General features: G+C 50.9%; 1 protein-coding gene and 1 pseudogene across 1 annotated transcript; one reads left to right on the top strand and one right to left on the bottom strand.

Annotated features, from left to right (window-relative positions):
- Positions 1–943: 943 nt before the first annotated feature.
- On the bottom strand, positions 944–19,974 carry LOC144221590 (fatty-acid amide hydrolase 1). Its single transcript, XM_077752150.1, has 15 exons — positions 19,649–19,974; positions 11,091–11,204; positions 8,604–8,738; positions 8,241–8,374; positions 7,957–8,163; positions 7,664–7,704; positions 7,318–7,442; positions 6,362–6,487; positions 5,742–5,839; positions 4,181–4,280; positions 3,842–3,882; positions 3,036–3,075; positions 2,439–2,547; positions 1,721–1,866; positions 944–1,349 (listed from the first exon to the last, which is right to left on the bottom strand). Exons 1-15 carry the CDS (start codon positions 19,841–19,843, stop codon positions 1,221–1,223), a joined length of 1,740 nt encoding a protein of 579 aa, XP_077608276.1. The 5' UTR covers positions 19,844–19,974; the 3' UTR covers positions 944–1,220.
- On the top strand, positions 13,190–15,140 carry LOC144221602 (large ribosomal subunit protein eL8 pseudogene; annotated as a pseudogene).
- Positions 19,975–26,811: the final 6,837 nt, after the last annotated feature.

Here is a 26,811-nt window from a genome sequence, read left to right as displayed (position 1 = left end):
AGCTGAGACAGCTCACTTCTAACCCAACTGCCAATTCCCAAACCACCTCTCTCCTTACCTCTAGGCCACAGCCCTAGCTCAGGCCTCAGGCCCTCTTCTCCAGATTAAGATCACGGAGCAGCCTCCTTATCCCTCTCCAGGCTCTGTCCCTCAAATCTGTGTTCTTTGCTGCATTTGTGTGATCATTTAAGAACTCCCCATTGCCCTTGAAACAGAAGTCAAGCTCCTGAACTAACCCTCAAAGTTCACCTTGATCTGGCCCCCACCTGTATCTCTGCTGCTTCTCCTGTACCCATTCAATACCTCCATCTACCAAACTCATCATGGTCTTTTGGGTGTATGGCTCCTTATCCCTCAGATGTCCTCATCCCCATCTCAGCTTCTGGGAACCTTCTACCCTGTGAGTGCTCTCTACCAGACCGCCTTGTCTCATGCTCTCTTCTCGAGGCCTGTGGGCCCTCCCCCCACAACAGAGCTGGCTCAGGGCCAGCCCTCCAGACTCCCTGCTGCCCTGTGCCTGGCCCTTTGCTGTCTGCTGAGGACAAAGATACAGCCTGCCATCCAGGAGAACCAGGGTACTAAGGGAAGCAAACCCACCCATAGATGCTCACCACACAGGACAGACTGCCAAGAAACAGCCCACCCAGTCCAGGGCTCAGAGGAAGGAGGGAAGGCTTTCTGGAGAAAGAGGGATCTGAGCTGGGCCTCAAAGGATTTAATGACAGAGGAGCAGAAAGGGCATCCATGTAGAGGGAAGGAGCAAAGGAAGGAAGAAGAGAAGGACAATACTTAGCAAAGTAGGGCTTCGTCTAAGTGTGGGGACAAGGGGATGGGTGAGGTGAGAGGGAGCTGTGTCCCTCCTGTGGGTGACGGGCACCACGAGACTGCCGAGGCTAGAGTAGGGCTCCACCCCCAACACCCTAACAAAGACGGCCAGACAGTATACAGACTAGAAACATTTCTTGAGTGTTAGTAGGCTTTTGCTCATATCATACCACTGCTGGCCATGTGGTGGGCATGTCAGGGCAGAGGGAGGGAATCAGAACAGGGAGCAAGGTCCAGACTCAGGGGCTCTGTGCTGCTTGTAGAAGATCGGGGGAGGGGGACATGGAAGGCTCTGGCCCAGGCCGAACATCTCCTCACAGGGTGGCCGCTGTGCCCAGACTAGGCTGGGCACAGATCGAGTAGGTCTTGGATCCCCAGAACCCAGAGAGTGGCAGTCAGGATGGCTGCTTTTCAGGGGTCATCAGTCGCTCCACCTCCCGCATGAACCGCAGGCACAATTCTTCTTGCCAGGGCAGGGCCACACACTGCACGGCCACGGGCAGCCCCACACTCTTCTTCACGGCCTGCGTGGGACACAGGTATCAGGATGGAAGGCAGAGGAGCCAAGATCCTGCCAGGGACCAGGAAGCACCCCAGCTGGAGAGGAGGGGCAGCACGGCAGAGCTAGGCTGCTCTCCCTCAGGGTCTCGCGTCAAGAAAGGCAGGTGAGGGGGTACGTGGCTGACTCAGTTAGTAGAGCATGCAACTCTTGACCTTGGGGTCATGAGTTCGAGCCCCAGAATGGATGTAGAGCTTACTTAAAAAAGAAAAATAAAAGGCAGGCAAGGACTACATGTGCTTATGCTGCTTCCTTCACAGTAGCCAGAGCTGGGGTACCGGTGGGAGTCCAGGGGAAGGGGGACCCTGGGGGCCAAGCCAGGCCCTGTGGCCTCACCTTCTGTAGCACCTTGTCCCAGAAATCCCCAAAGTAGCCCCTGTACTGTTCCATCTGGGCCTCGTCCTCGGTGGTCACCGTGGTGACAGGCACTACCCCCGCTGGGAAGTCCAGGCAGTTGTAGAGCAGAGTGTAGCTGACAGCCGCTGAAACACAACCCAAGTGGCTGGAGCAGGTCAGGTGACCTTTAATGCCAGCTGTCTTCTCTGCACCCCAGCCACCCACCCTGGGAAACAGCACCTGGCCTCCAGAGACAGAGAGAGGCTCTCTCCCAGGGCCACAGAGACTCGAGTAAGTGACAAAGACCAGGAATCCAGATTCAGGGCAGGCTGGAGAGCCTGCTGGGGCTTGCCCTGTGCCGTTGCCCATGAAGCTTCCCCACCTGGAACGTTGTCTCTATTTTCTTGGCTTATCTAATTCCCACCTGGACTTTAAACCCCACCTCTCCAAACCAGAGACTCTGTAACTCAAGATCTCCAACTTCCAAAGTGCTGAGAACAGGGAGCTCATTCCCACTCAGGACATCCCACATGACTCCCATCTCTCCAGCCGGTCAGACTATGAGCCCCCCAAGAGCAGGGCCCTCCCCAAGGGGTGTAACCCTCCCCCAAGGCTCCTCTTCTACTTCCCAGCAGCCTGCTGGGCACTGAGCTGAACTGAGCCAGAAGAGGAAAGGCAGGTGGGAGTGTCAGGGGTGTGGTGGGGCAGCAGGCCTCACCTGTGGCCCTGCCGGGAGCATTCAAGTTCAGAGCCGGGCCCAGCATGGGGGTGAGCAGCACATCCAGGTCCAGTGCTCTCCACTGGGCAATCACGGAGTTGCGATACACCTGGGGAGGATACCAGCAGAAACCCTCGGACCCAGGCCATCAGAGGGCCTCTCCAATGCAGGGACTGTGGCCTGGGCAGCTCTGGCCCCAGCACCTGCCACTGGATCTGGACTAAGCCACAATGGGATGGAGGTCCTTGGGGCACACAGGCATGGCCGCTTTCAGGTGTCACCACTTGCTCCACCTCCCACATGAATCGTAGACATCATTTTTCCTGCCAGGGTGGGGCCCCGTAGTGCCCAACAGCACCAGTGGGGGCAAAGAGGCAGCCAGGACAGGAGCTGACTGACCCAGCCCCCAAGGATGAGCACCCAGGCACGTGAGGATCACAGACCAGCCCAGGGAGTAGAAGGGGGAATGACAGGCTACTCCGGGGGACCGGAGCGACTTCAGTGGTTTCCAGTGGCCAAGAGATCCCACTGGTAGGTGCTCCTGTCCAACTCCACCCCATCCCCCACCCTACTCTACTCTAGGGGCTCTGGCCTCACCTCAATCTCGTATTGCAGTTCCCAGAGCTTTCCAGCCGACCTAGGCAGAGGGAATGAGGTCACTGGCCATGGGGATGAGGAACATAGACCCCTACTCTTAACACCCCTCAGATCTCACTCCTGCATGGGCCCTTCTCAACTATGGGAGATCTGAGAGGGAAGCAATACAAGGAAGGAGTTCAAATCCCTAAGTTCATGTCCTGTTGAGAAAATCAGGCCCCAAGAGGGACTTGCACTATGCCACTTAGTGACTTCACAGCAGAGCCAGGACCACATCAGGCGTGATTCCCAACTACCCTTAGAATAAAAAAGAGGCCAGAGCTGTCAAAGGTCCTAAATGCCTGGCAGTGAGAGAAGGGGCAAGTCCAGAGGAGTCAGGGCCTAAAATTGAGTTCATTTATGCCCTTCTCCCACCCAAGCCACTAAGGGGCAGGCAGGACCCAGTGCAGCTTGGCTCATATCAGACCTCCAAGAGCGGCATCTCTCACAGGTTCCCAAGTAGTCCCCTCTCCCCTGTGTCTCTACACGCTTCCTTTCCTGGTCCTTTCTACCCACGCATAGCCAGGTCTTCTCCTCTCCCCCGCCATCCCACCCTGTGATCCCCTGCAGGCTTCTCCTCTCTAGCCACACCTGGATCCTGAGAAGGCAAACTTCAAGGTCCCGTCTGAAAGCCACAGAGATTGCCACCCTGGCTGGGCCACTTCCAGCCTCAGATGCTACTTCCCTCATCTCTTCCTGTCATAAACCACTTAACCCCAGGTCAAGGGGAGAGGGGGGCAGGATCTAGGCATAGAAAATGTCCTTACCGGGACTTCATGGCGCTAAGAAAGGATGCCACCCTTGGGAACTGCCAAAGGACAAACACGTTGTCAGTGACTCAGCTTTGGGCTGCGTGCAGACCAAGCCACCTGTGCCTTGTTTCCCTCTGTCCCTTCCCCCAGGTCCCAGGTCCCAGGTCAGCACCTATTTTAGCATGCAGGCTGGCTGAAGACTGCAGGGCATGGGGAGAGGAGAGGAGTCTGGGTGGGGACTGGAGAGAAGAGGAGGCCATGGTTACCCAAACCAAGAGAGGCTACAGCAAGAGGGGAAGAGCCCCAGGGGGCCCCTCCCAGCCCACTCCAGCCCTCCACTCCTTGTGCCCTCACCAGAGGCTTCAGCAGGAAAGCCAGCAGTCCTTTCAAACACCTGGGCATCTTCAGAACTGAGATCAGGTCTCCCAAGCAGGGGTCCACAAAATCACCTTCGCTGGGAGACAAAGGGTCCAGTCCAGCACCTTCTCCCCAGGCCTCCCTCCGGACTTGCCCCCACCCACAGCACTCCCTACTCAGTGTCATCTCTTCAATGACACCCTCTCCACTCCCTCTTCACCAGACTCTGGTAACCACTGGTCTCCAACCCCTTCACCTGCCTCCTTTTATTTATTTTCTAAAAGATTTTTTCTTTTTTAAAATGTTTTTAATATTTATTTATTTTTGAAAGACAGAGAAACAGAGAGAGAGGGAGACACAGAATGTGAAGCAGGCTTCGGGCTCTGAGCTGTCAAACCAGAGTCCAATGCAGGACTCGAACTCACGAACCGTGAGATCATGACCTGAGCTGAAGTCGGCCACTTAACCGACTGAGCCACCCAGGTGCCCCTCTTTTTTCTTTAAGTAATCTTTACACCCAACATAGGGCTCAGACTCAGAACCCCAAGATCAAGAGTCCCATGCTCTATAGACTGAGCCAGCCAGGTGCCCCTATTTGCCTCCTTTTAAACACGTGACTTGTTTCTGCTGATTGTTAGGATGCCTGGACTCCATGCCATACTGGAGCTCTCCAAGGTAGGACTCCATGTCTCCCTCCCTGGCAAACTCAGCTCAAAGCAATAAGGACTCACTGAGGGCAACAGCTCCCTGGCTGGGGCTTGACACTGAGGGCATCCCCTGTTGATGCTGATGCCAGCCTAGAGGTACACGTGGAGCTGCCATGACCCTTGTTTCTGAGGCTGTTTCTAGCTCTAGAGTTCGGGGAAAGGTCTCAGGAGGCTGATCCTAGGGGTTCATTCCCAGGGCCAGAGAGAGGGGCAACCGCTTCTGCTGAAGCCTGGACCATACTTAGCTACGAGAGGAAGTCCAGTCAGCCCAGGGATATCACAGGAGGCACCTTCACAGATCTGTCCTCCACCCCTACCAACCCTTAGGGACTGAAGGCATCTAAGCCTTCTCTAAACATGAGCTCTACGAAGTCCCTTAAAGTAGATCTGGCCCAACCCACCCACTCCCACTCTACAGAAGAGAAAACTACTGAAAAGGCAGACTTGGCTCAAGTCAGAAGAGCCTGGAGTCACAGCATGATGTCTAGATGTCCCTCTTCCTGCTTCATCCTGCCCTTGTCTCTCAATCTTTTCCAAACAGACAAGCAACTCCCCTGCCCATCTCCTACCTCCCAATGAGCCCTCATCAGTTGAGCTCTGTTCAATCCAACCTTCCCTTGGGCTGGCACCTTTCTGAAGTCTCCCTGGCAAAGGATCTCTAGGTTCAGTCTGCATAGTTAGAGGGGAAGAGAGATCCCTGCCCAGAATGCTCAGACCTTCATTGTGTTCAGCTGAGGCCTGCCCCCATCTTCTGCCAGATTGACCCATACTGGGAGTAACAGAACCCAGCTGCTCTCCCTGGGTCTAATGTTCTTGACCTCACCCCAGCCCCCAAACCCAACATCACTTACAAGTTCTGTAGGAAGCTGTGGCCACCATCACTGAACAGCCCACCTGTTGCGAGGATCTCCAGAGCATAGGGTATATTGCTTGGCAGGAAGGGAACCAGCTGTAAGGTTGAGGTGTATAAGGCCCCCACACCTGGAAACCCTTGGCTCCCATGACCTCCATGCTGCCCAAGAGGCCCTGAGGACAGATTTGACCAACCATGCCCGCATGATAGCCCTTGCTGGAGCCACAAAGGCAGCATTGCTGACCCATGAAAACTCCCTTAAAATGTATATCATGAGAGAAGTCAAGTCACACATGAATTAACTTGTCTCAGATGAGCAGACTAAAGCCCACTGTCCCGCCACCCTGGGATGGGGGCACAATCTGAAGTTGGATGAGAGCCTCCCAATATAGCGCTCACACATCCCCAGCACGGGGCTGAGTTCATCATCAATCACTTAAGCACTAAATAAGAGTCACAATCAGCCCTCTACTATGGTCCCGCAGGAAAACAGTTCCCATCCCAACCACAGAACAATCATGGTGAGAGGATGCCAGGGACAGGTGGCAGCCATGGGTACCAGGAAGGTTTCCCTGAAGGAGGGGCCATACCAGGACTTCTGGGTTCCCACAGCCATACCGTGTGGCCAGCAGCCTCAAGGCTCTTCTTCGTCTCCAGCAGGGCCCGCTTCATGGCCGGGGTGGGCATGGTATAGTTGTCGGTCTCATAATACCCCACACGCAGGGGCTGAGAGCTTGCGTAGACCTGGGGGCAAAACATAGGAGTCAGAATCAGGTCAAGAGAGGGCAACCCAAAGTAGGGCTCCCAGAGATCTGTGTCAGCCCCAGACACAGCTGAGAGGCTGCAGCCCAGACCCCCCAGAAACTGACTGCTTGAGAGGCTGGCCCTTTTTGCATCTGACCCTTTCACAAAACACCTTCACAATGACTCTGCAGGAGGGGCCCAGCAAGGATGAGGGCTCCCACTGGTCATATGATGAAACTGAGGCTTGAGGTCTTGATAGGCAGACAGGCCGAGAGTTGACCCAGTGCAGTCTGATAATACTAGGTCCAGAACCCAGGCATCCTGAGCCACTGCCTGTTTCAAGAATCCAAGTCCTGACTCCCATGATAATTTGTTCCAGACCTCATAAAAGGGACCTCATCTCCTTTCCTCCCTTTCAGGAAGGGGTTCATCAACCACTGGGTTGTTAGACTATCCTCTGCCATGGAGGGGGAACTCACCCTACCAAGTCCAGATATTCTGTCTACCAAGAAACACCCAAGTTCTCCCTCAAGCTGTTGGAGATGTGTCTCCTGTTTCTCAATGGCCTCAGAAGAGGCTGGGGCCAGAAGGTGGGGCCTTTCCTCAGCAGAGGTCCCCCCCAACCAGGCCAGTTTAGAAGCCTCAGGCAAGGGCTCCCTCTGGTGGCAGTCTGCAGAGCAAGAGCTGACCCTGGCTTCGGACCCTTGAAGGTGGGTTTCAGGAAACAGAACCTCCAAGCCCTACGCACACTGCCAAGGGGCTGCTCTCTGGGCACAGGAGCACCAATGATAACCAAATTCAATCCCATCCCCATCCCCACGCATGCTCACCTCCTCCTTAAAGGGCAGGGGGGGCACGGAAGGGTCCAAGCGGAACATGTCCTCACACAGTAGGGCTCGCAGGCACAGCGCTAGGCTTTCCACATCCCGAGCCATGGGGCCGACTGACATCTGCACTGTAGGGCAGGGAGGGGAAGGAAGAAGATCACCCTACCCTAATGGGCTCTGGGGCTGGGTCCAAGCAAGGGTTGGGACACAGCCCAGGAATGTGAGCAGAGACAAGGAACTCCAACCTAGACTAGCCTGGGAGCCAAACACTGCTCCCAGGAGAGGCAGGGTAGAAATGGATCAGGCAGACCCCCCCACACCAGGGCACTGAGGGAACCCCAGACCTCACCTGCTACCTGTCCATAGACACAGCCCTTCAGGCCACTCTTGCTGGATAAGAAACACAAGATGTTGGAAACAAGAAATGGTCACCCTCTGACCAACCCCAAGCCCATACAGCAGCTTAGAAGTCTCGCCACTTTGGAAAGTAGGAACCAACACCAATGGTGCTGTGACAGTCCCTCCCAGCAAAACCCCAGAGTGAAGGAATCCCTTCCTGGAAGCCCAGAGAGGTTGAGAGGTAGGCCAAGATCATACAGCAAGAGACCCAGGAGCTCCCTCCACCCACCACCCACACCATACCTGATGCGGTTTCCCGTGGGCTTGAGGCCACAGATGCCACAGAAGGAGGAGGGAAAGCGGATACTGCCTCCGATGTCTGTACCTAAGCCCAGGGGGGAGCCTCCACCCCCAATGAGGGCCCCTTCACCCCCAGAGGAGCCACCTGGGCTCTTGGAGGACTTCAGTGGGTTCAAGGTCTGGCCAAAGAGGGGATTACTGCAATCATAGCTGGGGAAAGCAAGAAAGGGTCAGCCCAGGTCACACTGGTGCCAGGGCCCCTGCCCCCACCTGGCACCCAATCCAACCTGAACATGGACTGAGGGATGTTGGTGTGCACGAAGGGCACAGCGCCCTGCAGCTTCAGCACCTGCACCACCACACTGTCACACTCTGCGGGCATGCTCTCGTTCAGGCTCAAGCCCAGTGTTGAGTCCTGGCCCTAGAGGAAGGGATAGGTGCCAAGAGGAGTACAGCTGATGGGTCAGGGGCCCTTCAGCAGAGGGGCCATTCTTACCACCATCTCACAGGCCAAGACAGAACACACCCAAGGTCCCTCTCAAGGCCTCTGGACCTGATACTTCCTCTGAGGGCCCAGGGTAACCCAGAGTGCAGAGCTGGCAGGCAGGGGCAGGGATGAGGGGTGAAGCCTGGTGTGAGGCAAGGCATACTTTGTAGCTGAAGCACTCCTTGAGGCTCACAGGGACTCCATAGAGCAGGCCCTGCCTTGGGGCCTGGGATAGTTGAGTCTCACAGTCTGCCAAGTAGGTGGTCACACAGTTGGTCCCTTTGTTTACTTCCCAGGCCTGGAGGAGGGAGAAATGGACACAAGGCAGAGTGAGATTGGCCTTTTTTTTTAATTGTAGCAGAATATATATAACATAAAATTGGCCTTTTAAAGTATACCCAGGGAAAGGATAACCAGCAACATGGCCCAGAGCCAGGAGGGCAAAGAATAACCTAGGGCCCACTACCCATCTCCCTGGGGACATCTAGCCCCAGCCTGACCCTAGCAGTCTCTGGCCTAAACCCAAAGAGAGAAAGAGTAACTCCAGGGCCAGGGCACAACCAAGGCACGCAAAGGAGCAGGACACTGGCCTTAGATGCTCCCCAGAGGGGATGAGCTGGGAGGAAGATGACCTTTGGCCACTCTACCTCCTCCTCTATCCACATCTCTGCCTATGAAGCAGAAAGGAGGAACCAGATAGGGGCAGATCCCCATCTCAGCCCATACCAGGACTCAGCGCAGAGCGGGACTACAGCCAGGTTCCAGCCTCCCAGAGGCCAGCATGCTCTCTCTTGTCCCAGGCCTGGCCCACACCTGCCCCCAGCTAACCCTCCCCTCCCCCAGAAACTCTTGAATCTGATAATGAAGTCACAGAGAGGAGTGACTGACTGATACCAATCACTTAAAGGGATGGGAGCTTGCCTAAAAGGAATGATGCACTAACAGTGGCCATCTGTCATGGGGTCTTTCCACAGCCCTCAGACCACATTCCACAAGGCCCTATGGGAGGGACAGGCCAGGGCAAAACGATATACAGTTTTCAGTAAATACTCCCTGTGAAACAGCTGAGGGAAATAGGTGTGGGTCCCACTGCCACATCTTGGCCCATGAAATTGGTCTCCAGGCTACTTAAGGCAGGCAAGGACGAGGCCAATCTGTGACAAGAATGCCTTCTTGTGGGTGATTAGGAAGGGCAGCCACTTCTCAGGGACATTGACAGAGGAAACCCAGCACAGTATGTCAAGGCTGCCTGGTCGGCATACACTCCTCTCTCCCCATACAGTCAATCCCCCTCACCCACTCTCTGCTGCAGTCACTCACACCACTGTCACACACACCCATCAGTCACCTGGCACGCATGTCCACCTGCCTAGAAGTCATACCCACTGTCACACACTCTGTTTCAAGAAATCACACATAAGTCAACTCATAAATCACAACTCTTTTTCTGTCATTTCATTTCAAACATATTTCTTGAACCCTTACTGTATGAAAGCCAGTAAGTATTCAGCACCAAGTACAAAGACAAATGAGACAAGCTCTGTCCACAGGAGCCCACATCGACAGGGGAAACAGAAGGACAAGACAAGCCCTAAGATGCCATGAGAGATGTGTTAGAAAGTCAGAAAGAGGGGCGTCTGGGTGGCTCAGTCAGCTAAGTGTCCAACTCTTGATTTCAGCTCAGGTCATGATCTCACAGTCGTGGGATCAAGCCCTACATCAGGCTCTGCACTGAGCATGGAGCCTGCTTGTGATTCTCTTTCTTTCTCTCTCTGCCCCTCTCCCCCACTACAACTACTACTTCTCCTCCTCCTCCTCCTTCTCTCTCTCTCTCTCTCTCTCTCAAAATAAACAAACATTTTTAAAAAAGAAAAGAAAGAAAGAAAGAGCACTGAAGAGGGAACCCTGACTCAGGCTGGGAAGGAAGGGTCAGGGGAGCCTCCCTGGAAGATGGCTTCTTTCTCTGAGCCCTGAAGGCTCAGCCAGCAGTGTCTGTTGCCCCAGGAGGGGCAAAGAAGAGGGAGAAGAGCCTTCCAGGTAAAGGGAATCCCACACAAGCCAGTGCACAGCGTGGCGGGTCCAGGTGCCAGGAAACTGTGGGCGGCTGAGCTATGGATGCCCACACTCCAGAAGGCCTTGGCCAGACAGGATGCCGGAGACTGAAGAGGAACAGAAGAGCAGAGTCTAAAGAAATGGAGACCTAAGAGGGAATCTGGCCAGGAGGCTGGGGCCCTACCATTGGAGGGAGACGGTGGTGGAGGACCAGGGTGGCTGCAGGGGTGGCAGGGACAAGGGACGGACCAGAGAGAGCTATAGAAAGAGAACAGACCACACTTGGTGACAGATGGGGTGGAGGCGGGAGGCAGAGGGAAGTCTGGGCTGAAAGCCAGGCTTTTAGCTAAGACAAGATGCTCAGTGTTGCCCTCTCACCAACACACACACCAAGTCAGCCTGCCTCTCTCTTTCTCTCTCTCAATCTCCTCTCTCTCCCTCCCTCTCGCCCTTTGTCTCTCTCTCATTCTCTCTCTCTTACGCAGCTCCTGGCAGCCCCTGGCACTGTGGTCCCACCCTGGCCCTCAGAGAGACTAACTCCAGGCCAGGTTTTCCCCCCAGCCTTTGCTGAGAGAGGGAGGAGGCCGGCAATCCTTACCTTTCCCACATAGGTGAAGAGTGCAGCCTCTGGGGTCAGTTCCCCGTTGTGTAACTTCTGCACGAGCTGAGTCAGGGGCAGGGCCAGCAGTGCCTCGGAGTCCAGGTCAGGGTTCTAAGGAGACACTTCAGTTAAGTACCTCTTTACCTCACAGGCCCCAAGTGCCCACAGCAGACACTTGTGGCCCATGCCCCTAAGTCCCCACACCTGCCAAAGCAGATGCTAACTGTCACATGCCAATCCATGACAGACCTTCCCACCTGTGGCTCTGACACCAGAAATGTGGTCCAGCCTGGGCAGGCCCTTGTCACCTATAGACAGTACAGATATACCTCTTCTAGAAGGTTATCAAAGGGGGTGCCCTAGGAGAGGCCATGCCCAAGCTGATTATTAAACCATCACAAGCTACCACCACTGGCAACTGCCAGCTGCACCATGCTGCTGCACTCTATGCTTTGACTAAATCTTGCTACCATCGCCATTGCACAGATAAAGAAACTGAGGTACCAGGGCACCTGAGTGGCTCAGTTGGCATAAGTATCCTACTCTTGGTTTCAGCTCAGGTCATGATCTCCCAGTTTTGTGAGTTCAAGCCTCATGTCAGGCTCCATACTGGCAGTGTGGAGCCTGCTTGGGATTCTCTGTCTCCCTCCCTCTCTGCCCCTCCCCTACTCATGCTGTCTCTGTCTCTCTCAAAATAAATAATAAATAAACTTAAAAAAGGAAAGAAGGAAGAAAAGAAGGAAGGGAGGGAGGGAAGGAGGAAGGAAGGGAAGAAGAGAGGAAGATAGAAAGGCAAGGGGAGAGAGAGAGAGAGAGGGAAAGAGAGAAAGAAAGAGAAAGAAAGAAAGAAAGAAAGAAAGAAAGAAAGAAAGAAAGAAAGAAAGAAAGAAAGAAAGAAAGAAAGAAAGAAAGAAAGAAAGAAAGAAAGAGAAACTAAGGTACCAAGTGGCTAAGTGCATCATCTGGGACCATACAGGTAAACTATAGTTCTCTGCCCACTCGGCATTGGCTGTCCGCTGGCTGTCAGCCTGCACCTAACCACTCAATCCCTGGCAAGGGAGATGAGAAAAGAAGACACTCTCCTGGGTGGTTGGGGCTGCAGCTAGAGGCCACACCTAAAAGAGAGGGGTTTTTCATTCATTCCAGATATATATTACTAAGCACCATACCAGCCCTGCGGATCCAACAGTGAACAAAAAAGGCATGTCCATGCTTTGGGAAGCACAGGTAATTAATAAGTAAACAAACATTTGAGATAGTAAGAAATAGCTTGAAGAAAATAAAACCTGGTGTGGTGAGTGGGGGGTACACAGGTAGGAAGAGGGTGGTCAGAGAAAAGCTCTCTGATGGAGGAAGGACATTTGATCGGACACCTGACTGCCAGATCCTGAAGGCTCCCAGAGTCTCTGGGGTCAGCCTCTGCCTGAAAACCCAGCTTGCTCTCTCCTCAAAGGTATTGAGCCAATTAGTAAACACAGTTAGAGGAGGACCTCTGAATCACAGCCACCGCTTCCCACCCCCACTCTCCTCTGCATTTGCCAAGGTCACCAGGGGCCTCCTGGTGCCAAATCCAAGAGATAATCTACTCTGATATTTGCTCCATGTCTCACATGGTATTCAAAGGTACTGAGACCACATACTAGTTCTCTTCACTTGCCTCCTGGGCATGAAGATACTACCTTTCCTGGCTTTTCTCCCGTTTCTTTTCTACTTCTGTGATCCATTTATTCAGACAGTCGACAAACGTGTTCTGAGTACCTACTATGTGCCAAGGACTACGTTAAAGGCTATGAATTTAGAGGTAACCAAGACAAACAAGTCCCTGCTTTCACAGAGCCTACATTCAAGAAAACAAACAAGTTAACAAATAATGGACAGATCACGGAAAGTATGAGAACACAAGAACACGCTGGTGTAATGGAAGTAAGAGAGAACTGACTCAGAGGGATGGTCAGGCCTCTCTAAGGAAGTGACATTTCTTTCAGCTGTGAAAGGATGAGAAGGAGCCAGATGTGGGAAAAGACAGGTTCTTCTGGGCACCTCTTCTTCCCTCCCTGATGCTGGGAAAAGTGAATCCTTCTCGTGGCTTCCACTCCATGCTCTACCTAACCCACGGCCTCCTGACCCTTCCCACCCAGCCTGACTCAATTGAGCTCTGGCGCTCAGGGACTATTCCCATTGCCGCTCACCTTATGTCCTTCTCCCTGAGCTCGCTGCTCCCCCACTTTTCACTGCCTCCTGTTCCAGGTACCTTGCTCAGGGAAGGGCTGTGTCCATCCAGATGTTAGACTTGGAAAGCAGGCAGGACTCCTCCCTCCCTCTCACCCCTCACCCCCCCATCCAAATCCAATTAATCCTCCTGCCCATCCTTTCTCTCCTGGATCACACAAAGCCACCTTACTGGTTGCCATGCCCAAGCCATCCACCCACCCTTCCAGCCAGGCCAGCCAGTGCAAAGCAGGGCTTGCTGCTCCCCTTAAAGTCTCTGTCAGAACCACAAGCTCCAGAGGTATTCCAGGAAATGCTTCGAGGCTGTGTTCCTGCCAGACTCCTCTGCACCCTTCCATGAGACACCACCTACTCACACCCTCCACACACACCCTCCACACACACCCACCACAGAGCCTTTGTACCCTGGACTTCACAGCAGGAACGCTCTACTCCCACCTCTTAACTTGTTAAACAGATATCATACTCACTTCGGATATACAACACACACACACACACATATACACAAAGGAAGCCACAAAGAAGAAAAACAATGGCACAAACAAAGGCCACCTGACCCTGCCTTGGGGAACTGGGAAGGCTTTATCGAAAAGTGATGCTCAGGTGAAAGGTAGAATATAGGTGGCCTGGCAAAGAGGGGTAAGTAGGGACAAAGAGTGTTCTAGTCAGTAGGAACAGCATGTTTGAACTGCTATAATCTCTTCCCACATGTGCTTGATAATTCCTGGTGATATATATTTTTAAATCATATACAGAATGAAAGCTCTCTCTCTCTTCCAGCCATCCAAGATGCTGAAAGGAAGAAGGCCAAGGGGAAGAAGGTGGCCCTGGTCCCTACTGTTCTGAAGAAGCAGGAAGCCGAGAAGGTGGTCAATCCCACTTGAGAAAAGGCCCAAGAATTTTGTCATCGGACAGGACATCCAGCCCTAGAGGGACCTTGCCTGCTTTGTCAAATGGCCCCGCTACGTCCGGATGCAGCAGCAAAGGGCTATTCTCTATAAACATCTGAAGTTGTCCCCTGAAATTAACCAGCTCACCCAGGCCTTGGACTGCCAAACAGCTACTCAGCTGCTTAAGCTGGCCCACAGGTATAGATCAGAGACAAAGCAAAAAAAGAAGCAGAGACTGTTGGGGGCGCCTGGGTGGCTTAGTCAGTTAAGCGTCCGACTTTCGCTTAGGTCATGATCTCGTGGTTCGTGGGTTCGAGCCCCGTGTCAGGCTCTGTGCTGACTGCCAGCTCAGAGCCTGGAGCCTGTTTCAGTCTGTGACTCCCTCTCTCTCTGACCCTCCCCTGCTCACGCTGTCTCTCTCTCTCTCCTAGAAATAAATAAAAACATTAAAAAAAAATAAAAAAAAAAAGAAGCAGAGACTGTTGGTCTGGGCTGAGAAGAAAGGTGTCAGCAAAGGAGATGTTCCCACTAAGAGGCTGTCTGTCCTTCAAGCTGGGGTTAATGTGTCACCATCTTGGTAGACAACAAGAAGACTCAGTCGACAGTGACTGACACGTGATGCGGATCGCATTGAGTGGGCTGTCTTCCTGCCGGCCTGTGTCAGAAGATGGGGGCTCCCTACTGCATCATCAAGGGGAAAACCAGGCTCAGGAATCTGGTCCACAGGAAGACCAGACCTGTGTTGCCTTCACAGTTAACTCGGAAGACAAAGGGGCTCTGGCTAAGCTGGTGGAAACCATCGGGACCAATTACAATGACAGATATGATGAGATCTGCCAGAGGTAATGCCCAGGGTCCAGAGTTGGTGGCTTGTATTGCCAAACTAGAAAAGGCAAAGGCTAAAGCACTGGCCATCAAACTGGGCTAAGTGGACGCTGTTGAGTTTTCTGTACATAAAAGTCATAAAAAGTTCTCTTTCAGTCAGAAAAAAAAAAATATATATATATATATATATATACAAAATTAAAATGAGGGGTGCCTGGGTGGCTCAGTTGGTTAAGTGTCTGACTTCAGCCCAGGTCGTGACGTCGTGGTTTGTGAATTTGAGCCCCACATCAAGCTCTGTGCTGACAGCTCAGAGCCTGGAGCCTGCTTCAGATTCTGTGTCTCCCCCTCTCTCTGTCCCTCCAATGCTCTTGCTCTGTCTCTCTCTGTCTCTCAATAATAAATAAACACTTACAAATTTTTTTTAATGAAAATGAACATTCACCCCATCCCTGGGACCACCCTGCCCAGTCCCTCTTCTGAAAAGGAAACCAAAGTTAATGGTTTCTAATGAAACCATTCTTACAGGGGAAAAAATGTTTATGAAAAACTCACCATGTATGTAATTGTTTTTATATGTTCTGTTTTTGCACAAAAGAACCATACTATATACGCAGTACTTACTACACCTTGCCTTTTTCGCTTCGTGATAAAAATAGCATGAAAATAGCAAGATTCCTTTTTTTTTCTGATTACATAAGTGTGCTCATTATAGGAAAAAAAATGCCTAAGAGTATGGGGAAGAAAGTAAAAATCAGCTGAGAGCCCACCACATGAGGAGACTTACCACCAACAGTGTGGTCACCACCATTTCCCATCTTGCTGCAAGGTGCCACAAAGTCCCTGTGAGCCTCAGCTCGAAGCTGTCAGCAGGCTCTCTCCGTTTAAAAAAAATGTAGCACAAAGTTTAATTCTGTCCTATGTTCTTCCATGTTGATGACTGATGACAGCATTGCTAACAGCTATTTTTAAGTCTTCGACTAGTTATCAGGCAGCTGAGACATTTTCTCTTTCATAAGACACCAAAGAAAGTCTGCACCTTCAGGAGGCCTGTCTACAAACCCAGGGGAAATTAAATTTGTATGGAGAATGAAGGGAAGTGTACAAATAGGTTCTAACTAAGCATGGGGCCACCTAGTAGCATATTCTTTCTCAAGGGAGGGATCCTATAGTTATCATTGAATCACTGTCCCTCCTCCAGCTGTTTTTCTCCTTGAGTCCCTTACTACCCTAATTCCAGCTAGCCTACACTATCCCCCATGACTTTTTTCTTTTCCCTTATGGTTTTTATCACTTTTGTTCTATTTCAAGATATCTTTTCCATTGGGTCATGTGGTCCACTGATAGTGGTCTCAACAAAAACTACATTATGCACCCTCAACTCATCTACTGAATCATTTTGTTTTAAAGTCAGGTTCAGGCTGGGCTCAGAGAAGGCCAGGAGATGAAACTACACATCAGATCCAGCTGAAGGAAGTGGCATTTGTGAAGACCAGTGGAATTCTGGCAAAAGGGGTTGAAAGAGATTGGTTTTGGGGTCAAACTACAAGTACAAAGGCACAGAGGCATGAGCAGGCATTCTGGCTTATCTTTTCCAGCCGTAATAAACTACCTATTGATGGTAGTCCTTCTCTTCAGTCTAAACTCATTCAGGGGGCCGGGCAGAAAAAAAGTGAGCAAAGAGTTGCTACAGGTTAAGCCTCATGTGGTCAACAGAGAGTCACCAGAAACAGGCCTTATTCTCCAGTTGCTCTGCAGTCGAGAGAGGTGAACCATTTTGTGATGATTCTAGAGGTGATTAGGATTGCCCCTCCTCCAGCGGTGCCTGGGAACACGGGAGGTATCCGGGCTCCCAGCTAGCTTTGTCAGGAGTCTGTCAGTCTGGAGCTGTACTACCAGCTGCTGTATTCCCCTAGGACCTGCCCAGGGCCCTGCTTACCTCACTGCCCCTTGCTATTTGGGGCTGGCCTGAAAAAGTCCCAGAAGAAAGGCTGCTGAGACAGCCTCAAAGCCCATATTCCCATCATCCATCCAGAGCCAAGGAGAAAGGCACCTTAGGGGCAGGAAGAAGGAAGGAGCTGCTCCCAAGGTTCCAAGGGATTGAGTTCAGCAAAACCACCTACCTCTTAACTGCCCCCAAGGCCTTTCAGAGTTACTGTCATCAAGACCCCATCCCCTTGCTGACTGCTCAAACCAGTGAGACTCCTGAGAAATTTCTCCCTTTCTCTTCCACAGTCACGGCAAAGTCAAAGTGTACATTTCGCTGTTTACCCACTTGGAAGAGCCAAGCTTCGGTCTTCTGACACCAGATTCTTTTGCCCCAGGGGGGTTATATAAACAGGTTTTTGTATTTCAAGGCCATAACCTCTGTCCTGGAAAATTTGGTTATTCTTTTTTGTTTTTAATTTTTAATGTTTTATTTACTTCTGATAGAGACAGTGTGAACAGGGGAGGGACCGAGAGAGAGGGAGACACAGAATCTGAAGCAGGCTCCAGGCTCTGAGCTAGCTGTCAGCACAGAGCCCGACACGGGCTCAAACCCACGAACCATGAGATCATAACCTGAACCGAAGTCGGACGCTTAACCAACTGAGCCACCCAGGTGCCCTAGTTATTCTTTTTTTTAATGTTTATTTGAGAGACAGAGCACAAGCAAGGGAGGAGCAGAGAGAAAAGGAGAGAATCCCAAGCAGGCTCTGCACTATCAGCACAGAGCCGGATGCGGAGCTCAATCCCACAAACCAGGAGATCATGACCTGATCCCAAATCAAGGGTCTGACCCTTAACTGACTGAGCCACCCAGGTGTCCCTGGAAGATTTGGTTCTTAAAAATAATGGGAGTGCCTGGGTGGCTTAGTCGGTTAAGCGGCTGACTTTGGCTCAGGTCATGATCTCACGGTTCATGGGATCAAGCCCCACATTGGGTTCTGTGCTGGCAGCTCAGAGCCTGGAGCCTGTTTTAGATTCTGTGTCTCCCTCTCTCTCTGCCCCTGCCCCGTTCATGCTCTTTCTCTCTCTGTCTCAAAAATAAATAAACTTAAAAAAAAAAAAGATAATGAAAGGCGGTTGCTCCAGAGGGAAACTGTCTAGATGCTGGTGTCTGGAGCTAAAGAGAAGAAGACCCAACCTTCTACCACATGACATCCCTGCCAGCAGGTGGGTGTCTTGTGACTGGGAGAGGAGTTCAGTGGGTAGGAACCGTGGGCAGATCGCTGATGCTGCCCCTGCACAGTTCTTGCTGGCTGGCGGCAGTTCGGGCTGTTGCTAAAGAACTGGGGCCTCGGGAGCAGCTGAGTGTCTCCAGGGTGAGCCAGGGATCACTGCAAGGATCCCTGAGTGGGGTACCTGGGAACTCAGCCAGAGAAGGGGGACTTAGGAAGTGAAGAACTTGTGCTCAGGTAGGGTCAGTGGCCAATGTGGATTCAACATCTAAAAACTGACTGATGGTGGGCTTTTTGGCAAGCTTGATGAATAGAGGCTAGAACCAGATACATACTTTTTTCAATAAATAAATAAATATGATATATTCTGGCCCAGAAATGGTGTGGAATAAATCCATAGCAGCTAAAAGACACCGTGATCAAGGCTGCACCCTGGGCCTGGCATCCTAAGGTCTGGTCTCCCTACCTAATATCCCTTCCCTGCTCTCCTCCACTGGAATGAGGCTGGAAAGTACCACTGGGCATGCATGCAGGTCCTCATTCCAGCTCTGCCCCAAACTCTAAAATCACAGCATCTGCTAAGAGCAACCTTCTGTTCCCTGGCTCCCACCTAGGCACATCCTCCTGACTCCTGCTGCGTCCCCAGTCACCTGGAATGCTTTTCCACCTGTCAGATCTGATTCCTATCAAACATAAACCTCACAACCAATCGTGGCAAGTTTTTCCTCTCACGGTACAAAAGAACATCTCTCAGAATTTATCATTTTGACTTCTAACTGGGTCCAGTGTCTCAAACACCTTGAGGGAAAGCCTCCGCTTCCAGGCCCCTTCCAGGCACCTAGGCACACACTGAGCTGAACCAGAATGAGAAAAGCTTGTTGACAGATCGGCCGGGGAAGGGCTGGAATTACACCTGCTTAGGGAAAGGGGCCAGTAAGGGGTTAGAGCAGGAGCTGGGGAGACTTCTATTCCAGCCCAGCCCCCTTTTGCACTTGGGCAAGTCTTTTTCTGGCTCCCTCCCAGTATCATCACGCACAAATAAATGACTTTGAACTATGAGCTCTCGGGATTCCCTTGGCCATGGCTCTGTGACTCGAACCCAGGCGTCATACTGGTTCTCACACTTGCACTTTAGTTAGCCTTCTACAAGTCTTGAGCCTCTTTGGCATGGAGCAGAGCTCCTCTCTCTTTGACCCAGTGCGGCGATGGCCTTTCCTGCCCTGCCCTGTCCTTTTCGTTTTCCAGCCTCCCCTCGGCTCTACCTCAGAAAGAGTATGGAATGCATTAGGGCCAAGAGAAGTTCCGAACGAACGTAAAACCTGCGCGGCCGGCCACCTGCCCCTCCGCGCACCAGTGCGGCCGAAAATGCTGCTAGGGATACCCCACGTTNCACACACACACACACACACACACACACACACACACACACACACACGACCCGAGCGGTCACCTGGAGGCGGAAGCGCTGCGCCGCCTTATCCATGGTGTCCAGGGCTGCCTGCTGTTTCTGTCGCGCCCGGGCCACGGCTCCCCGTGCCGGCCGACGACTTGACCAGCGCAGGGCCACGGCCGCTGCCACCAAGCAACAGACCAGGGAAGCCACGGAGGCGCCAGGGAGCGCGGTCCACAGTTCGTCCAGCACCATGATGCCCCCACTGCCGCCAACCTTGCACTGAACTGCGGACGAGGGATCAGCACGCGCGCGTGCCGCCGCAAAACCCGGCCTGGATCGGCCTAGGATCCCGCGTCCCACCCTGCGCGGAAGGGGTTGGAGGAGGGCGCGCGGCCGCTGGCCTACCCGGCAGCGCGCCGTTGCCTGGCAGCGGGCGGGAGGCCGGTGATGCGCAACTGTCAAGGTCAAGCCCCGCGGCAGGTTTAGGGTCACTTCCCGCGTCCTCCTTCAGCGGGCCGGGAGGGGCGGGAGGGGCAACGGCCTTCCGTGCGCGCCCTCGGTAAGCCTACGCCCGGCGCACCTCACAGCCCCAGCTTCCCGGAAGACGCAGTCAGCCGGAGCCCTCTGCGGGAAAAGCCGGCCCGGAGGGCAGGGAGCAGCGACCGATTGGACTCGAGGGCCTGATTGATCCTGCAAACAGTTTAGTTGCATCGTTCCTGGCGACCCTCCCAGGATGCTCACCTCTCCCACGCTCAGAAATTCCGCGGACACAGGAAGTTCCCCTGGGGAGCCCACCCGCTGCCCCCTTCCTTTTCCCAACCCTTAGACCCATGTCTCTCACTCAGGGCTCTTCATGGCCAGGTCCTTTTGCTCAGCCACCTCCCCTTCTCCAGTCAGGGGCCCTCCTGGAGTTTATTTCCAGAGAGCAGAAAAAAAACCCTGACCAGGAGTCTGGGGACCTGGCACTCTTCCTAAGGGGGATGGGGGAGATTAGATACACAAACAAAATACTCCCATCCAGGCCTTTATCATAGGACTTTTTGTTTATGTGTTTTATGTCATTTATGCTCCCAACAGACCTATGAGGAAGGCACTTTTATTATCCTTATTTTATTGGTCAGGTAACTGAGGACAAGAGGTGTTAAACGACTTCTGTGGTCACACACATGGCTGAGTTGGGGACTCAGACTCAGCTCTTATCTCAAACCATTGCTCTTAACCATCAAGCAGTACTACCATAACTGCCCCTGGAAGTGAAACTCAGTGGGATGTGGTGTGGGAAAGTGCTTTGTGGCTGGGAATGCCCACTGCTGAAACACTCTGCTGCTCCTCCAGTTCTGTTTACTTCTCTGAATCTGTGCCTTAACCTGTAAAAGAGGGATGGTTATAATGCCTACCTCACAGGATTGTTAGTAGTGTGTGAGGTCCTTTATGATTGGTGCCTGGCACATAGTAGGCCCTGCACAAATGTTTATTGTCTGAATGAAGAGCCTAGATGTGTTAACCTTAAAAAACAAAACTCACTGGGGCCCCTGGGTGGCTCAGTCCGTTAAGTGTCAGACTTCGGCTCAGGTCATGATCTCACAGTTTGTGGGTTTAAGCCCCATATCAGGGTCTGTGCTGACAGCTCAGAGCCTAGAGCCTCCTTCAGATTCTGTGTCTCCACCTCCCTCTGACCCTCCCATGCTCATGCTCTGTCTCTCTGTGTCCCTCAATAAAAAATAAACTCGTTAAAAACTTTTTTTAAATAAATAAAATAACATTATCACTTATTTTAAAAGCAAAAATGGTTTATTCTGGAATAGCAGAGAGTTGCAGCTCCTGACAACTAAGCCAGGCCAAAACCACAGGCAAGTCCAGGAAATAAAGCAGAGAAAGTTCTTTTACAGAGGAAAGGAGAAAGTTGGGCGGGGCTGTTAGAAATAAAAAGTCCATTGAAGTAAACTGAGAGTTTGAAGTATAGTGGCTTTTCATTGGCTGAGTTGTGACATTGTCTCATTAGCTGGGCAGTTTCTGGGGAGGAAAAAAAAATCCTTTTTTCCTCCAGATGGGTAGTAAAATTGTAAGATTTTGTAAGGTATGTCCCTTCCTGCTGGGTCTGCAATTGAGTGACAGTGCATGAGAACTCTTCCTTCTGACNTTTAAGCCCCATATCAGGGTCTGTGCTGACAGCTCAGAGCCTAGAGCCTCCTTCAGATTCTGTGTCTCCACCTCCCTCTGACCCTCCCATGCTCATGCTCTGTCTCTCTGTGTCCCTCAATAAAAAATAAACTCGTTAAAAACTTTTTTTAAATAAATAAAATAACATTATCACTTATTTTAAAAGCAAAAATGGTTTATTCTGGAATAGCAGAGAGTTGCAGCTCCTGACAACTAAGCCAGGCCAAAACCACAGGCAAGTCCAGGAAATAAAGCAGAGAAAGTTCTTTTACAGAGGAAAGGAGAAAGTTGGGCGGGGCTGTTAGAAATAAAAAGTCCATTGAAGTAAACTGAGAGTTTGAAGTATAGTGGCTTTTCATTGGCTGAGTTGTNCAGGATAAGACAGCATGAGTAGGGGAGAGGCAGAGAGAAAATCCTAAGCAGTACCCCTCCACACCCCACCATCAGTCTGGAGCCCAACTTTGGGCTCAAACTCACGAACCATGATCATGACCTGAGCTGAGATCAAGAGTCAGACGCTTGACCGACTGAGCCACCCAGACGCCCCTTTGACCCCACTTTAAATGAGGTTTTGTGGGGGCACCTGGGTGGCTCAGTCGGTTGAGCATCTGACTTCAGCTCAGGTCATGATCTCACGGTTCATGGGTTCGAGCCCCACATCAGGCTTTGTGCTGACAGCTAGCTCAGAGCCTAGAGCCTGTTTCAGAATCTGTGTCTCCCTCTCTCTCTGACCCTCCCCTGCTCACTCTGTCTCTCTCTCTCTCTCTCTCAAAGAAATAAAACATTAAAATTTTTTTTAAAAATGAGGTTTCGTGGGCCACCTGGCTGGCTCAGTTGCTAGAGCATGTGACTCTTGATCATAGGGTTGTGAGTTGGAGCCCCCCACTGGGTTTACTTAGAAGTAAGAGTTTACTTTTTTAAGAGTTTGCTTAAAAAATAAAATAATAAATGAAGTTTCCTTATATTAGTTTTCACAACTGATATTGGAAGAATCCAGACCTGAGGGTCTTGTAAGTCACTGTCAGACTCTTGAGGATATTTTGGAGGCGTCCAAAGCCTTGTGTATCTAAATCTTCAATCCCAGTTGAGTGCTGCTGAGTTCTTACTTAGTACTCATGGCCCTTTTATAAGTTTCTCTGGACCTCAGTTTCCCTAGAAGAGCTGACAATGCAGGATGATGGAAACCCCAATCTGAAGTAGGTCTTTTATTTTATTTATTTATTTATTTATTNATAGTTTATTGCCAAGTTGGTTTCCAAATAACACCCAGTGCTCATCCCCACAAGTGCCCTCCTCCAGGCCCATCTCCTCCCTCTCCCCCAACACCCATTCGTCCTCAGTTTGTTCTCATCATTCATGAGTCTCTCATGGTTTGCCTCCCTCCCTCTCCCCCACCATTTCCCCCCTTCTTCTCCCCCACGGTCCTCTGCTGTGTTCCTCCTAATCCTCCTATATGTGCAAACATATGATATTTTTGCCTTTGCCTNTTCTTATAGATTTTGGATACTAGCCCTTTATCTGATATGTCATTTGCAACTATCTTTTCCCATTCCGTTGGTTGCCTATTAGTTTTGTGGATTGTTTCCTTTGCCATGCAATGAAGTAGGTCTTGCAAGGTTATCTCACCCCATCTTCTGATGGAATAAAGAAATTCTATTCCTTGACTCAACCCTTTGCTTTCTGGGTGACCTGGGGTAACTAAACTTTCCTTTTTGTGAAATGAGAAGCATTCTTTCTGACACACACTTCCTCTCACGAAGGAGAAATTAAGATTATAGTTATGGCAAGGGGGCGCCTGGGTGGCTCAGTTGATTGAGTGTCGGACTTTAGCTCAGGTTATGATCTCATGGTTCATGGGTTGGAGCCCCATACCTGGCTGTCTGCTGTCAGTGCACAGCCCACTTTGGATCCTCTGTCCTCCTCTCTTTCTGCTCCTCCCCCACTCTTTCTCTCTCTCTTAGTCTCTCTCAAAAGTAACTGACATTAAAAAAAAATTTTTAAGGGTGCCTGGGTGGCTCAGTCTGTTAAGCATCTGACTTCAGCTCAGGTCATGATCTCAGTTCATGGTTCGAGCCCCACATCCGGCTCTGTGCTGACAGCCAGCTCAGAGCCTGGAGCCTGCTTCAGATTCTGTATCTCTCTTTCTCTTTCTGACCCTTCCCCTGCTCACCCTGTCTCTCTCTCTCTCTCTCTCTCTCTCTCTCCCTCTCTCTCAGAAATAAATAAAACATTAAAAAAATTTTAATTATAAAAAAAGATTAGAGTTATGGGGAAACTAAGGCCATGCTGAGGTTTAATCAGCAAGTTTATAACCGGCTGTGAGTTGACCCAAAATTTGTAGGGTCTCTTTGTTTTGTTTTTTAAGTTTACTTATTTTTGAGAGAGAGAGAGAGAGAGAGAGAAAATCCCAAGCAGGCTCCACACTGTCAGCATGGAGCCTGATGCAGAACTCAAATTCACAAACCTTAAGATCATGACTTGAGCTGAAATCAGGAATCAGACACTTAACCAACTGAGCCACCCAGGTGCCCTGGCCCAAAATTTGTTAATTTAGGAACTCTGTTAATAAAACCTTCATTTGTGTTTCTTTGCTGTGATGTTGGTTTCCCTAAGTAGTAGCCTCCTGGGGGCATATTAAGAGGGATTTAATTTACAGAAAGGATCTGAGGGTTCTGGGTGGGGTCTGGAAGCCAAGACAGCAAGTCCTGGACCAAGTCTAATGTGCAGGTCATGGCGGGTGCTCACTTCATTCCTCTGAGAGATCATCCCTTCACCTTCTAACATTCTGTGGTTCAATTCAACAAACTGCTACCGGCCCCTGCTACTACCTGATAGGCCTGCTGCTGGGGAAACTGAGGCAAGTACCAAACCTCAGATCTGGCCTTTGGAGCTTTGGAAGGAAAAAACATACATAGGCCAAGAGACAAAAGGTATACTTTGGTGGAAAAAGCAGAGATCATACTGCATAAACCCAAAGGGCCTTTGGATGCTGCGCCCTTGTGCTGAACAGCCCTTGGGGAAGCAGATAGTACAGAGGTATATAAAACTTGGCTCTGAAGCTAGAGTGTCTGACAACCCATCCTTATTGTGTGATAGTGTCCCAGTTTCCTTACCTATAAAATGAGGACAATAATAGTACCTCCCCCCCAATTCTCTAGTACTATTATAAGAATCAAATGAGTTAATGCACATAACAGAGCCAGAACAGGACCTAGCATATAGTAAGGATTCCATGCATGTTAACCATTATATTATTGTTATTATTATTATTTTTTTAAAAAGACACCTACAGAGAGGGGTTTTCTGGCCTGAGAAGCCCAAGCTCAGGAACCAGACTGCCTGAGTTCAAATCCTATTTGCCACTTGCTTACGATGTCACCTTGAATAAGTCACTTTAACTTCTTGTGCCTTAGTTGCCTCATCTACAAAATGGGGAATGAGAGAAGTGACTGCCTTACAGAATTGGGAAGAATTGGGAAGATTAAATGAGTTTAATCAAGGAAAGAGCTTAGAAGAGCACCTGGCCCATTGTGAGAGTTCAATAAACATTAGTTCATTAGTAAGCAGAAATGTGATGCAATCCTACCAGTGTTTGGGGAAAGGCAATGTGGAGGAGCTGGAGGCAGAGACCATGGAATGGAAGAGCAGGGAGATTCGAGGATCCGGTGGGGAATAGGTTTCCAAGGCTCCACCTGTGTTATCCAAAAGGCATCTGTAAGTCAGTCAACACCACACCATTCTGAGAGCCAGAACAGCATGTACCTGCACTCATCTGTTACAGTGTTGGGGAGAGTTACTCTTACTGACAGTCCCTCAGGTGGGTTCCCTGGGCAGGATCAGGGTGTCCCTCCCCCATTAGTTGGTGACCTTGAGCAAGTCATCCTTGTGTGTGCTCAGTTGTCAGGAAGACAGGTAATACCCTGCCTCCTTCCCTTGGAGGTGGGGGAAGAGTTGCAAGAAAGGGAAGGAGAACTTGCAAAAGGGAAGGGAGCTTCTCAGATTCCAGAGGGTTTGAAGTCTGTCTCTGGTTCTGGGGGTGAGAATGCAGAGTGTGCCCCTGTTGCCATTAACTTCTCTGCTTCTCCGTTTCCTTTCACTTGGGAAACTTCCCTCAGTACTGAAGGGACACAGCCCTGCTTCAAGGAATTCACACTCCCACAGGTGAGGTAGGGTACCAATCTCAGAAGCACTATTCATGAAGTGTTTCACAATTCTCAAAGCACTGTTAGGTCTTTGACATCAGTTGTCTGGGCCTCCCTACCACTTTAAAGGCCCCCACTTCCCCTACACTGTCTTCTAAGTTAGGGGGTCCATCTCCTGTGGTAAGCTTACTACATAAATGATCCCAGTACTACACTCCTTTCTAGATTTTTGTGCTAGATTTCTAGTGCTTTTTGCAAAATAACTTTGTAGCTCCTCCCTTTGGTAGGTGGAATCTCTTTCCTCACCCTTTTAAACCTGGGCTTACTTTTGTGGCTTACTTTAACCCAAAGAGTGCAGCGCAAGGAATGCTGTGCTGTTTCTGAGCCTAGGCTGCAAGAGAATTTTCTCTCTCTTTCCTGGTACCCTGCCACTGCCAAGAGAACAAGTTCAAGCTAAGGGATAAGGCTATGTGCGGGGAGACCTACTCAGCTCATTTGTCCCTGCTCAGGCTCTCACACAGGGGAGAGCACCCAGCCAAGATAAGCAGGGCCACTTACATGCAGATACATGCATGAGCCTAGCCAAGGCCAGCTTAGCTCAGCAGAGCCACCAGCAAACCCGTAAACTCAGAATAACAAATGCTGTTTAATCACTAATTTTGAGGCCAATTCGTCACAAAGTAATCGCTAACTGATATATCTCCCGATCCCCACTGCCCAGATGGATAACTGAGGCCCACAACCAGTGACTTGCTCAATGATGCATAACCAGTGAGGGGGCCAATCGTGTGTCAAACCTGGATCTTTAAGACTCGCTGCTGCCTCTGTAATATGGACACAGACATCTAGACTTTAGAATTGTTATTAAAAGTTCCTGTTCATTAGCTTGGAAACACATCATCCACACCTCACCTTAAA

Source organism: Crocuta crocuta, unplaced genomic scaffold (assembly GCF_008692635.1).
Source record: "Crocuta crocuta isolate KB4526 unplaced genomic scaffold, BGI_CrCroc_1.0 scaffold367, whole genome shotgun sequence".
Classification (NCBI taxonomy): Eukaryota; Metazoa; Chordata; class Mammalia; order Carnivora; family Hyaenidae; genus Crocuta; species Crocuta crocuta.
This window is presented reverse-complemented; position numbering and strand designations above follow the sequence as displayed.

Bases quoted from the DNA above. Each gene is read 5' to 3' on its own strand.
- LOC144221590 (XM_077752150.1), bottom strand. From the start codon at position 19,843: ATGGTGCTGGACGAACTGTGGACCGCGCTCCCTGGCGCCTCCGTGGCT. The intron at 6,488-7,317 runs GTGAGCATGCGT...TTTTGCCCCCAG, and splicing joins CCCTGCCCTTTAAGGAGGAG to GTCTACGCAAGCTCTCAGCC. The intron at 5,840-6,361 runs GTATGGCTGTGG...TCAACCTTACAG, and splicing joins TTGAGGCTGCTGGCCACACG to CTGGTTCCCTTCCTGCCAAG.